General features: G+C 42.2%; 1 protein-coding gene across 3 annotated transcripts in view; it reads right to left on the bottom strand.

Annotated features, from left to right (window-relative positions):
* CRISPLD1 (cysteine rich secretory protein LCCL domain containing 1) overlaps positions 1–12,812 on the bottom strand; it is a 28,710-nt gene extending 15,898 nt beyond the window's left edge. Inside the window, exons 1-2 of one of the 3 annotated variants that reach the window (XM_079983132.1) lie at positions 12,365–12,812; positions 10,417–10,739 (exon numbers count right to left, since the gene is read on the bottom strand). In XM_079983132.1, the coding sequence (XP_079839258.1) occupies positions 10,417–10,739; positions 12,365–12,395 (354 nt within the window). In that variant the 5' untranslated portion in view covers positions 12,396–12,812. Of the gene's footprint in view, positions 1–10,416; positions 10,740–11,512; positions 11,569–11,839; positions 11,862–12,364 lie in introns of those variants that run through there. The other 2 variants (XM_079983134.1, XM_079983133.1) reach the window with 2 other exon arrangements.
* Positions 12,813–13,196: the final 384 nt, after the last annotated feature.

Here is a 13,196-nt window from a genome sequence, read left to right as displayed (position 1 = left end):
CCAAAGCACTGCAAAAGCTGCCTTTGATGAAGCATTTCATTTCTTGTGTTCACTCATGACAGATGAACACATACATCCTTAGAAGAAGAGTTTGGATTTGATATCCTGCTTTATCACTACCCAAAGGAGTCTCAAAGCGGCTAACATTCTCCTTTCCCTTCCTCCCCCACAACAAACACTCTGTGAGGTGAGTGGGGCTGAGAGACTTCAGAGAAGTGTGACTAGCCCAAGGTCACCCAGCAGCTGCATGTGGAGGAGCGGAGACGCAAACCCGGTTCCCCAGATTACGAGACTACCGCTCTTAACCACTACACCACACTGGCTCTGTTGAGGAACTGTTGAGGGTGGATCGATTATTCAAAGTCATCCTGAAAGGTTTATACTTTTTAAAATAATTAGAATAATATTCTGTTTTCTACATTGCCTACATGGCAAAATATCTACCTTTCTTTTATATGTTTAAATGCAGGCAAAATTACGTATATTTTCGTTAACTACATTACTGTAGTTGAAACATATGCATTGCATGTGAGCTTGGTGCAAATAAGGTATTTGTTCACTGAGTACTGATCCATGCACAGTTGCTCAGTTCATTTCCACTAGCTAACTCCTCAATTAATGTTGAGGTGGACACAAATGTTTTGGGATTGTATTCTCTATAAAAGGAAGGAAATACAGACCTCTTAATCTTTGAAGTTAAATACCACTTAACATTAACCATACAATTAAATAGCACCTAAAATAATATGGAATGGGAATCTTTATCTCTACACAAGATATGACCTGGGTCGTTGTTGATGTAGAAATAATCACAGTTACAAAGTTAAAACTAATTTGTAATCCATTTACAGTGATTAAATTATTCCAGTGTAGCAAGGAAAGATTGAACTAGCTGCAAAACAATATTCTGACATGCACAGGTTTCTAATATATCAGTGATGTTCTCCACTGTAGCCTAATTTTAGACAAATATCCAAGCAATTATATTAGTATGATTGTACAATAACTAATAGTTATCAGTAGATACATGTTTCCATACTAAACCCTCAAGCTCTGTTCAGTTTGCTAAAGTTCACATGTGGAAATACAACCAGCTTAATGTTTGTGAATTTTCACAGAAATCAGTATGACACAAAGTTGCACAGAGATTTGAATATGTACATCAGATTTGAATATGAATTAAAATGTGAAAAAAGGATATCTCCAGCTGCCTCAAGACCAATCCCCAAGACAGATGCCTCACCCTGAGAAACATGCAACTATCTTATAAAATAATCTTCAAACAATTTACCAGAAATGTCACTGATTTTGGTTTCATAATTGTACTCCGAAATACTTCTACAAGCAACTTCTAATCAGTATCCTGAGTCTCAGACAAAGGCCTGGTGTGCACATTGCATTAAACCATAATTTAAAATAAACTATGGTTAAATGTGAACAGGCAGCATGCTAATAATGCACACTGCTCAAAAGTTCCCATTACACTCCGCCCTCACTTGACAGACAGATCAGTTAAAATGTGGCTTTTTGTATCATGAGAATCCAAGCTCAGTGCTTCTTTCACTAAAATGAACCCTGACGTACCACAAGCCCAGCTCACATGGCATGGCAAGCTTGTGTCATCTGTAGCATAGCAGCAGTGTAAGTGGAGAAAGAGCACCCCAGAAACATTTGAGCAATGAGCACCAATACACTGTGTATTTGCATGATTTAACCATAGTTTATTTTAATCCATGTTTTAATGTGAAATCTGAAGTGGGCCAAAGAATCACAGAATCTTTTGGAGTGGCATACAGAACACAAAGAAAACCTTTCCAAAGCAATATGTGAAAACCTGTAAAGTAAATTAAAAAGAGCTAAGATTCATACTTGGTAAAGACAGTAATGCATACAGTTGGCACCAACAAAAGTAAACATTTACTGTGGCATGATAGAAACCTCAATGCAGTATTCATTCTAAATATAAGGAATAGACTTGTAAAGTAAATATCACTGTACAGTATGGTGCTTTTTACTTTTAAAATAAAACCCACTATATTCTTTAAGCCAAATCACAATGAATAAGTGAAAGAAGGATACAAAAACTGGATAGGAAATATCATAGCAAAGCAGCACATTTTAATTAGATGCCCAGATCCAGCTAAAGAGATGTAGGTAGAGAAGCAGGCCTCCATGAATATCTCTTGCTGAACCTGGAGTCATGGGCTTAAATTTTGTGTGCATTTGCTAGAAAAGATATATACAGACATGAGTACATATCACTGGCATACAGGGGCATTCTCACTTATTTAAAAACAATGGGAAGCTTCCTTATTCAAAAATATATTACCTGAACTTCTCATACAATGCTGCAAACTAATTGCCAATAGTTGGGCTCTTTTTTAAAACAATATTCAAAGCTCCTGGTTCCACTAGATGAAGTTGTCTCCATCCATCTTGCAGGGATTCCTCCTTTCTCATCAGTTCCCCCCATGTTACATATGGCATAGGACTGGACAGGGAAGTCAGCTTTCACCAGAACTATCCTAGGCACTTAATTCTGGACTCAACACAAAGTACTAATTACCACTTTGAGTAAATTACACACTGTCCAAAACATATCTGCATTATACTGATGGATGTGTATATACTCTGAAGTAAAAAAATAATGACCCAAATTGAGTGCCAAAAAGAAGTTGAAAGCTGCATGAATTTTACAAATTATGGAACTATGCCCACTTTGGACTATTTTGTGCAATTTATGCCACTAAAATCATGGTGGAGGGGGGGGCAAGAACTATGAAGGGCACTGAAACTCCACCCCTCCAGCAGTCTCACCAAGCATGGCATGGTTCACACACTTTCAAGTCTAATTTTGTAATGGCCAGAACACAATCTCAGTGCCATCGGTTTAAAAATGTCACTATAATTAACCTCTGGCTGAAGTTCCATAGAGGTGAAACATTGATTTGATCTGGTATACATACATCTGGTGATTGTGCTAAGCTATGTATGTGTGTGTGCATTTGATTTGATCTTTTATTTTGGTTAGTGTACTGATTACATGAAGGGACGTGGGTGGCGCTGTGGGTAAAACCTCAGCGCCTAGGACTTGCCGATCGCATGGTCAGCGGTTCGAATCCCCGCGGCGGGATGAGCTCCCGTCGTTCGGTCCCAGCTCCTGCCCACCTAGCAGTTCGAAAGCACCCTTAAGTGCAAGTAGATAAATAGGTACCGCTTTATAGCGGGAAGGTAAACAGCGTTTTCGTGTGCTGCTCTGGTGCCAGTTCGCCGGAGCAGCTTCGTCACGCTGGCCACGTGACCCGGAAGTGTCTCCGGACAGCGCTGGCTCCCGGCCTCTAGAGTGAGATGAGCGCACAACCCTAGAGTCTGTCAAGACTGGCCCGTACGGGCAGGGGTACCTTTACCTTTACCTTTTTACTGATTACATGTACTTAAAGCCTGCAGCCCTCAATACTGCTAAAATGAATTTAACAGAAAATAAATGCACAAAATGAAAGATAAATGAAAGAATGCTTCTTTGTTTTAAAATTGTTGTTGTCACTTTGATAAACTTTACATCAAGACTATACATCCTTGAGTATCACAGCAGAGATTTACCTACATGCCCTCATGACCACTTTCACAAGGCAGAATCTACTGATGAAAAGTTCCAGATAAGAATAAGAGGATAAGTTGACATTGCTCAGCCCTTTGATGCCATGTCAATAGCCTCTGGGTGAAGGCATGGAATCTGGAGCACTTCCGCCAAGCTTTGAAGTAAAGCAGGAAAGTGGAAAGCTAGAGAGGAAGCATTTTCACTTTGAAAACTCCAGCTAGGTTCTTGGTTAAGTGCTCTACTTATGAAAACCAACCACTTAAAACGCCCCACAGGCCATAGTCCTCTGTTCTTGAAAATGGGAATTGTGTTCATTAGGTGTCTCTGAAACTACTGAATTTATATTAGCTGCTCTGGCTGAACAGCAGGGTACAGATACTGTAAATAAAAAATGAAATGAAATAAATATAGAGAGAAAAGAAAAGAAAGCAGAAAAATATGAAAAGTATTTTAAATAAGTAGGAACGCATACAGTGGTACCTCGGGTTACATATGCTTCAGGTTACATACGCTTCAGGTTACAGACTCCGCTAACCCAGAAATATTACCTCAGGTTAAGAACTTTGCTTCAGGATGAGAACAGAAATCGTGTTCTGGTGGCGCTGCAGCAGCAGGAGGCCCCATTAGCTAAAGTGGTGCTTCAGGTTAAGAACAGACCTCCGGAACAAATTAAGTACTTAACCCAAGGTACCACTGTATTGGAAACCTTTTTTTCCAGTTCAATCCTATACAAGCCTACTCAGAAGTAAGTATAGGATTACTAAGACTGCAATCCTATATCAGTTTGCCTGGCAGTAAATCCAAATCAGTAGGACTTACTTCTAAGTATACTCATATAATACTGTATTGTTAACCTTAGAACAGGCCTTTTTTTGGTTCCCCCCTTCAACTCCTCTCAGCTATAAACCTTCATTATATCTGACAAGCAATGTAAATATGTATAGAAAGATGAGGCATCACTAAGTAAATAGTGCTAGAAGCAACTTCCCTTGCCTACTCAGTAGCTTTTGTCACTAACACATCACCAAAAAGCAGGAAATACGTCAGCAAAAAAGAGGGTGAAAGGACACAAATTTGCATAAAAGGTGACCACGCTAATTTATAATTATTATAATATTTAGTAATTACTCCCTACTGAAACATGTGAGGCCACATCAGCATTCTCCTGAACTGAACCTGTGACTGTCTTGGGCTGGATCTAGACACATCAAAGAAGCAATTCAGTTAAACGTGTTGTAAACGTCATACAGAGAAATTCCGTTGGCGAAAGATGGGACTCCGCAGCTCCATCTGATGTCACAGTGTTATAACACATATAAAGCGTTTTATCTTTACCAATGTAGCTGAGTCCTTGGACTGGACAAGTCTTTCAAACAGATTACTTTCTTTGACACCCCTTCAAATGGAAGACTCATGGGACACTTGACCACCCTACTTATCTCCAATGACCTCTTGCTTTCTCCAGCTCTCCTCCTCCTTTCACTTTTCCTTTCCTCCTTTCTCTCTAGCCACATCTTCATCTGTTTCTTTTCCTTAAGCCCCTGTGACTTCCCCACATTCTTCCCTTTCCTCCTTATTTCTGCTAGTCTCACAGCTGATCCTACCTACTTTCTTCGTGCTTGATCTTTGTTACTTTCTTGTTTTCTTCCATGTTTCTTCAATGCCTTCTTCTGTCAGTTACCTGTCTCATCCTTTTCTGAGGTCTTTTTCATGCCTTCTCTGCTGCATTTTATAAGATTCATCTTAAGCCCCTGAAGCCTTTCCCTTTCAACCCTTTCCAGCTACAGGACTTCATTTTCATTTTCAAATAATGAAAATATGAACAAAACTACAACCATAAAGATGGGTTGCAGCCTGTGTGTAGCATGTTGCAGCAGGTAAAGGATAGTCTCAACCACTCTACTAGATGCTAAGATGTTGACTCCATGTTTCTACTTGACCTTTCACTTCCTTACTGCAATAAAATATCAACTGAAGTCAAAAGTGTACTAACTGTTCTGTTTTTTTAATTGTTTGGTTCAGTTACTTCACCACTGCCTTTTTAAGGAAATACAGTGGTGCCCCGCAAGACGAATGCCTCGCAAGATGGAAAACCCGCTAGACGAAAGGGTTTTCCGTTTTGGAGGCGCTTCGCAAAACGAATTTCCCTATAGGCTTGCTTCGCAAGACGAAAATGTCTTGCGAGTTCCTGCGGGTTTTTTCCCCTCCCCCCCCTTTTCCTAAGCCGCTAAGCCGCTTATCAGCTGATCCGCTGATAAGCCACTAAACCGCTAATAGCGCTAATCCGCTAAACTGTCAATGGGCTTGCTTCGCAAGACGAAAAAACCGCTATACGAAGAGCCTCACGGAACGGATTAATTTCGTCTTGCGAGGCACCACTGTAACTTGATGCTACAGTTGTTTCTCTTCCTTCATCCTAGAGAAAACCAGATCACTATGAAATTTGTAAAAACCATGCGTTATTGTTACCCTCCAGTAAACATTGTGCAAAACACTGTGCTCAGTAGCACATGGTCAGGAGCCAGGGAATTCTTAGTTGCATCAAGAAAGCAATGGCACTTATGTTGAACAGAACTGAGAACAAGTAGAACTGTGGCACTCTAATAAACTGGGGATCTTGTGGGGACTGTAATTAGTCTACTTATTCCATTTATCCTTTGGAAAGTACATCCACTTTCTGCAAATTAAGAGATACATGACAGGAGCAAGCTTAGAGAAAAAGCTCATAAATTCAGCACTGCCATATTGTCACATTTTAACAAGTTGCAGTTCCACCCATATCCCTGGCAACACTGTAGCCAGAAAGGCTCTATCTGAATCAAATTAAAGTTTGTTGCTTACAGAACTTATTACTTGTGTTGCATAAAACAATGGCACTGTGATCCTGTTTACAAATGCAATGCTGGTAAGTTACAATGTTATAAGTGATTGTGTAAATTTCAGTGTTCAGTAATAATTTTCTCATTCATTCAAAAATAAATGTTTTTGTAGACTTTATATGAATCTTTTGACAGCACCTGTAACCCTCTAACCCACTGAATACAGGTGCACAAGTGTACCTTCATTTAACCCTGAAGGGGCTAAATCCTTTGTGCATGTTCCAAGTGAGGGCACACAAATCATTCATGGGTGCTCATGAATTGTTCCCACCTCTGCCGCCTCCTTTTTCTCCTGTCCCATCTTACCTGGGGCAGAAGAAAGAGTGGCAGCTCCAGCTCCCCAACAGAGCATGCTTTCGTGCTATCACCTTTTGTAAGAAGAAATTGTCACTGGGGATGCTGGGAGGTGGCACCCCTTATTTTGCCTCAAATACATTCAAATGACTCTTTGCAAAGTAAGAGAAGATGGTGACAACTGCTGAAGTGAACGCTCAATGTGCAAATCAAGGGGGACCTATTGATAGCTGCTCAATCTACAACTCATTGCAAGTGATCAAACAAGGGGAGTTCACTTTTACAAGTTCCCCTTTTCTGCTACTTGTGTCATCTCTACTTTTGGCTGCATAACAGAACCCCAACCAAATAGTAGCAAATATGACTGATCATGCTGCTTGAATAACAGAGTACTTCCAAGTGTTAGCTTCTTCAATGAAGGTAATCCTAACAAAGAAGCAAATTATTGTAATTATTTATTAAATTTTTATACCTCCCTTCAATCTCAGGATCACAGGGCAGTTTACAACATCAGCAAGTACCTTATGGAAGAGACATTGTTTCACACAACAACTGCTGTTCCCTATATTGTCTAATATATTTTCAGTAGCAACAATCAGCATGACTTGTGGCACTTTCAGCATCTATATCAAGAGCACATAGCAAACCAGCATTTCAGTATTCAAGTCACATGCAGAGCACTATGATCACTGAAGAAAACAGACATTGTCTGGGAGCTCTCTGTCTTCTTCCATTTATAATGCTTTCCTCTGTTTATTTGGTGTGGTAATGGTAACAAATATATATTAACAATACATTAAACTTGACTATAAAAAAGCAATAACAGCTTCTGAAATTTAAACATAATGTTAAGTCATTCACCACAAAACGTGTGCATGCCCTTAAAATGTGAATGCCTAAAACATGTAGAGTGCCTTTCAAATTGTTTCATAGGCTGATATACAGTATATGCCCACTAAAAGAAAACCCCTGCATGATAGCACTTGGTGCCTGATCTTGGATTTTTAGCTGAATGTCTCAATCTGCATTCTGTTACAGAGCCTCAGAAGAACCCTGACTACACACAATCAGCCACCTCTTCCTCTTTCTCAACTCCATCCAAGCCAATCATATTTAAGCTGGCATGGAAATCAAAGAAAGATGCTCTACTGGAAATTCAATCCCAGTCATGCCCAGTTAAGAAGTATCAGGTAGCAGATGATATGAGAGACCTCTGCCCAAGACCCTGTAGAGTTCTCTGGTAGTCAGAGTAGACAACAGTGAGCTACACCAAGGTAATTTCTTTTTTTCCCCATTCAGCCAAGCCACACACTTTCCCAGAGCAGGATGCGGTTAGGAGAGAAGGAAACCATTTCTGTGCCACTCTAGTAGCATGCGACTCTTCCAAACGTCAATGATATGAAAATTGTAACAACCACCCTCATGCCTTAGCTTGGCAGCAGGGATGCTCATTGTACCAATTCTTCTCACCACTATTGATATCACAGCAGTATCATAGCCTAGATAATTCAGCTAATGTGAATTAAAACAAAAACAAAAAAACCCACACCTTGAACCCTGAGGTTTTTGATAACTACTGCCTGGTCACAGATTCTCCCTTCCTAGGCTTGAGAGGGTAGTGACAGGCAAGCTTCAGGAATACTTGGAAGAAATTGATTATTCTAGACCCATTTCAACACAGGTTTATCCTGGTCTTAAATCACACTTGGTCACCTTGGTAGTTATTCTTTACCAGGAGATGGGACAGTACAACTTTGTTACTCTTGCTGGACCTCTCAGTGACTTTGAATACCCTTAGCCATGTTATCCTCCTGGACCTACTCTGTGAGATGGGAGTTTGAATGTAGTTTGGATCCTATCTGAAGAACTGGTATTTTAAATGCATTGGATGACTGCACCTCAGCCCCCTCGTGTTATAGGGTGACACTGGGGACTGTCCTGTTTCCAATGTTATTTATCATCTGAAGCCATTGAGAGTGGTCATTAAAAGGTTTGAAGCACAGTGTCCACAATATGCTGATGACACTCAGCTTTATTTCTCTGTTACATTTGCATCAGATGAGGCCATGTAGGTACTGAACCAGAATCAAGACGCAGTAACAGGTTGGATAAAGGCCAATAAACTGAAACAGAATCCTGGCAAGAGGGAAGTTGTTCAGCAATGTGCCACTTCTGGATGAAATTGTACCCCCCCTAAAGGAACAGGTATTCAGTTGGGGAGTAATTCATCTTTGTTTTTGGAAGCCCAAATGGCTATGTTGGCTAGCAGCACTTTCTACCAAGGTGAATGAGGGTTACCGGCAGCCAGTAAGCTAGCAGGCCAAGTTCCAGACTGTTTTAACATAGAGCTCTTGGAACATGGAACCAGGATACTGCCTTGCCTGAGCTTTGAACTCAGCTTTGGAGGCCCTCTTGGTTGTGCCCCTATCTCAGTTAATGGCAACCTGTGGGAGGGCCTTCTCTTTGGCAGTCCCCTTCCTATGGAATAGCCTCTCCTTGGAGCTCTGATGATACCTTGATGCTTCCTCAAAGCATACCTATGCACCCAAACCTTTTCACCAGAAAATTAATGGTGCTCTTGGGTTACAACTTACATACTGGTTTCACCAGTTCCAAAAACTGAGTTGGGTGTAATAGGAAACTACAAATTCCATGTATCCTAACAGTATGTCTTTTGGTATGATTGGGAGAATCAGGTTTCGTTCCTGTCTCCAGCCACCCTGTGGAAAAATAAGTCTTCATGTTGGTAGAATGGTTTTTAAAGCTTTCACAAAAAAGGCTCACAGAAAAATTAACCTCATTATAAAAGACCTGGGGAAGACATGTGCATTGCTAGGGGCTACAGTACAACAGAAGTTAGGCCCATTGAAAATAGTAGTGCTTCCTTCTGAGGGGAAAGCCAATCTGAAAAGTAAATGGCTGCAAACCCTTGCTTTTCCAGATGGCTGCAAAGTGATCTTAGGTATGGCACACATGGCTCCTACAGCAATTTTCAGGAACTGTCCAACATTATGTGTGTCAGCCAAAATTAAGCAGTTCAAGGTCCCCGTTATTTCAACGGGAGAGTTAACTTCCTGCTAGAAGTCTTCTTCACTCAGTTCAATAGGACTTAAAACTGCTGGGTTATGCCCTTAGTTTAAGACATTCCTTTAAAATAATTTAAATAGTTTTAAAAATTGGAATTGATGAAGCCTTTCAATCTTTCTGAAACAAAGAAAGTAAGAATTTTTTATAACGACATCGGATATTGATTTTAGTGGAGTGCAAATTTTTTTTTAATTTTAATCTTAATCTTTTCTTATGAATGGCCAATATTTGTCCTTGTGAGACGTGAATTGTGTTATACTATTTGTGGCTTGTACGAGTCCGCTGTTTTATTTGATTTGTTTTTGTTGTGTTGAGTTTCATGATGGGCGTAAAGCCGAATAAACATTTTGAAGTTGAAGTTTCTGAAACAAAGTGTTGGGTCTACAAAAACCCTACTTCATTAATCTCATAACACCACAAACAAACAGTTAAATAGGAAGCAAGTTTTGAAAAACATAGAAATGCCAAGTAATTAATACAGTATTTCTATGTTGTTCAGTGTTGCAAACTATTACATTATTTCTTTCTTTCTGCAAACCAGCAGCAATGCATCCTTACCATATATTCCATATTGGAAGCTTGTGGATACACCTGACCCCGTAGTTTATTATGAAGGTCCAAGATACTTTGCATATCACTGTCAGTGATAGCTCTTTTCCCTCTTTGCTTGGCGATCCACCATTCACCATCCTCGTCCATGTATTTTTCTAGCATCTCCTCAAATAGTGTTGCATTGGGGAGTACCATAGCAGAAACTGCTTGAGCTATGAATAGCAAGGCAGTTACTCTGAAGCAGTCTTCCACTACACTCTTCATGATGAATGATTTAAAAAACTCCTCTGGGTTAACTCCAAGATAAAGCCTTCTTCCAAGTTGACTTACTGCAAAAGCAAAAGAGAGTGAGGTTATTCTGAAGCTAAGGTACAGTTAGGAATTAATTTGGTGAACAACAAAAGTGAAACTGTGTTTTAAAGAGGAGGGTTCTAGTGTGGTAGCTAGGGGACTGTCTAAGAAGCCAACTAGTGCAGACACCCAACAATTATACTGTATGTATGAGATGATAATTTATCTTCATTCTCATGAACTGAAGGATGCTGTACAAATCTATCTGAAGGCACAGTTGCGAGCCTGCATGAAAGAAACTCATTCTCTCCATGAAAGCACAGGCATTCATAGAATTAACAGATTAATTCTGCCCTCATAAGCTCATCTAAAAATATTTTTGTAACTTCAAGATGCATGATGAGCCTAAAATAAACATAAGAAGACATCCAAGAGATCATGTAGAAAGCTAGCTTTGAGTCAGATTTAAAAATAAAAATTAAGAATTAAAAGCACAATCCAGCCAAATGTCCTAAATTCATTTATTCGGGATGAAGCCCCAGTAAATACTGAAGTACTTGCTTGTGAGTAAATGTGCATAGGGCTGTGCAGCATATCTCACTGATTCTCACTGAAATCCATGTGCTTAACTCTCCCACCAAAATGTAAAAGTACTTAATGTTGGCTCAATCATGCCACAAGTCTGGTGAAAAGGCTTTGCCACACATTTAAAAAATCTTTTCAATGCCCAGCATAACAACAAATTATAATAAGGTTTTCAAAATCTATAAACTACAGCCTAAATTTACTCTACCTTACAATAAATAGTCACCTTGGAGTATTGCTGACACTCTTAAAAATGATTCTAGTAGATGTCCTGAACAGAGAGGGCAGTTCTCACAGAAATGAATGGAGTGCACATCATTTAATTTATATCAACACAGGATTGCTTAGCTTGGAAAGGGGCCACAACCATATAAACGTTTCAGCATCCCCTGCATTCAAAGCTGTGAACCAAATGATGGGGGGCGGGGGAGGTGGGCAAGAAACAGAGCGCGTTTATTATTGAAGAAAATGTCAGTGACGGCTGTAATTTGCTACCTCCCACCTATCATCATATGGCCATCTTAAACAGTGTGGGGTTTTGCCCATTAGGAACCATTCAGACCGGCTCCCTGGTCTTCCTGAGTTTTTATCATATGAAGGGAGGTGGGGGGGGGGTGGAGAGAGCGCTTTATCTCAGAAACTTTCAAAAAGAAAACTTTAGTTGCCCTTCTACTAAACAATCACAGCTCGGAATCCTGCAAGACGCCACGTTTGGTCTTCATCCTTGAGATGTTCAACGGTCCATGAGCTTTGCACGCCGCCGCCCCCCCCAAAAAAAAAACGTTCCCTTTGCCCCGTCCGTGCTTGTTTCCCGAGTGCCAAGCAGCCCCGCGCGCTACTCGATCGCCTGCCTGCCTGCCTGCCTGCCTGCGAGCGTGACTTTTCCGCTGGCTACCTTGATCTCTATCGAGGAGGGCGGGAGGGAGGAGGCACTGAGAGGAGAGAGAGAGGCAGAAGCGTCGCCGGCTCGTTCCTTCACGTCTCCCCCCGTTGCGCTTCGGCAGAACTGCAGTTCATTTCCCGGCAGGGATGCCGAGCGAGCGCGCGGCAGTTCGCCGGAGTGAAGCAAAGCTCTTACCTCGGGCCTCTCTGGGGTCTCGCTTGTGCATACGCGGCTCAGGAGAGAGCCGAGCGCGCTTTCTCCCCTCAGCTCCTATCCCACCGAGGAGGTGAATGGCGGGTTCGGGGCCTGTGAGAAGCCAGCAGGCGCCTGCTGCAAACTTTGGCTCGTCCAAGTTTCTCGCCCCCTCCTTTTTTCTTATCCCCTCAGCGCGGCCACTTCTCCCGCGCTCTGGCTACGTGGGGGCCTCCCGCCTTTTCCCCCCTCAGCGGCACGGAATGAGCACGGTCTCCCGCCTCCGAGTGGCAGCCGCTGGTGAGCCCGGGGAGCTGAGGCGCTGCTCTGTTTCGCCTCCTTGGCCACCGGCAGCCCTTTATCCCGAGCTCGGAGGGCGCCCACACCCACCAGGACGCGCCCGCCCTGCTCGTTCACCGCGCCCGCCCGCCGGCCAGAGCCACCTCCGGCCTGACCCCGTTTTGGGTGACTGGATGCCGCAGCAGCCCACGTCAGGGGCTCCGGTGAGACGCTGCGCGTGATGTCACTCAAAGACCTGCTCGAGGGCGGGTCAGTGGACAATTAGCCGAGCTCGTGTGGGAAAGGGGCGGGGCGCGGAGTTGCCGGGCTGGCCTGAAAGTGGTCCAGGGATTTCCAGGCGAAGGAGGCCTGTCCTGCTCTTCAAGAGAAGCCACTGGGAGATGCAGTGAGGGGGAAGCCTTCAGGAAGAGATAGAATTGTAGCCCACCTAAAGGTAAAGGTCAAGGGACCCCTGACCATTAGGTCCAGTTGTGGCCGACTCTGGGGTTGCGGCGCTCATCTCGCTTTATTGGCCAAGGGAGCCAGCGTACAGCTT

The sequence above is a fragment of the Podarcis cretensis genome (assembly GCF_951804945.1).
Source record: "Podarcis cretensis genome assembly, chromosome: 7".
Taxonomy (NCBI): Eukaryota; Metazoa; Chordata; class Lepidosauria; order Squamata; family Lacertidae; genus Podarcis; species Podarcis cretensis.
Note: the sequence above shows the minus strand (reverse complement) of the source record. Positions and strands in the feature narration are given on the sequence as shown.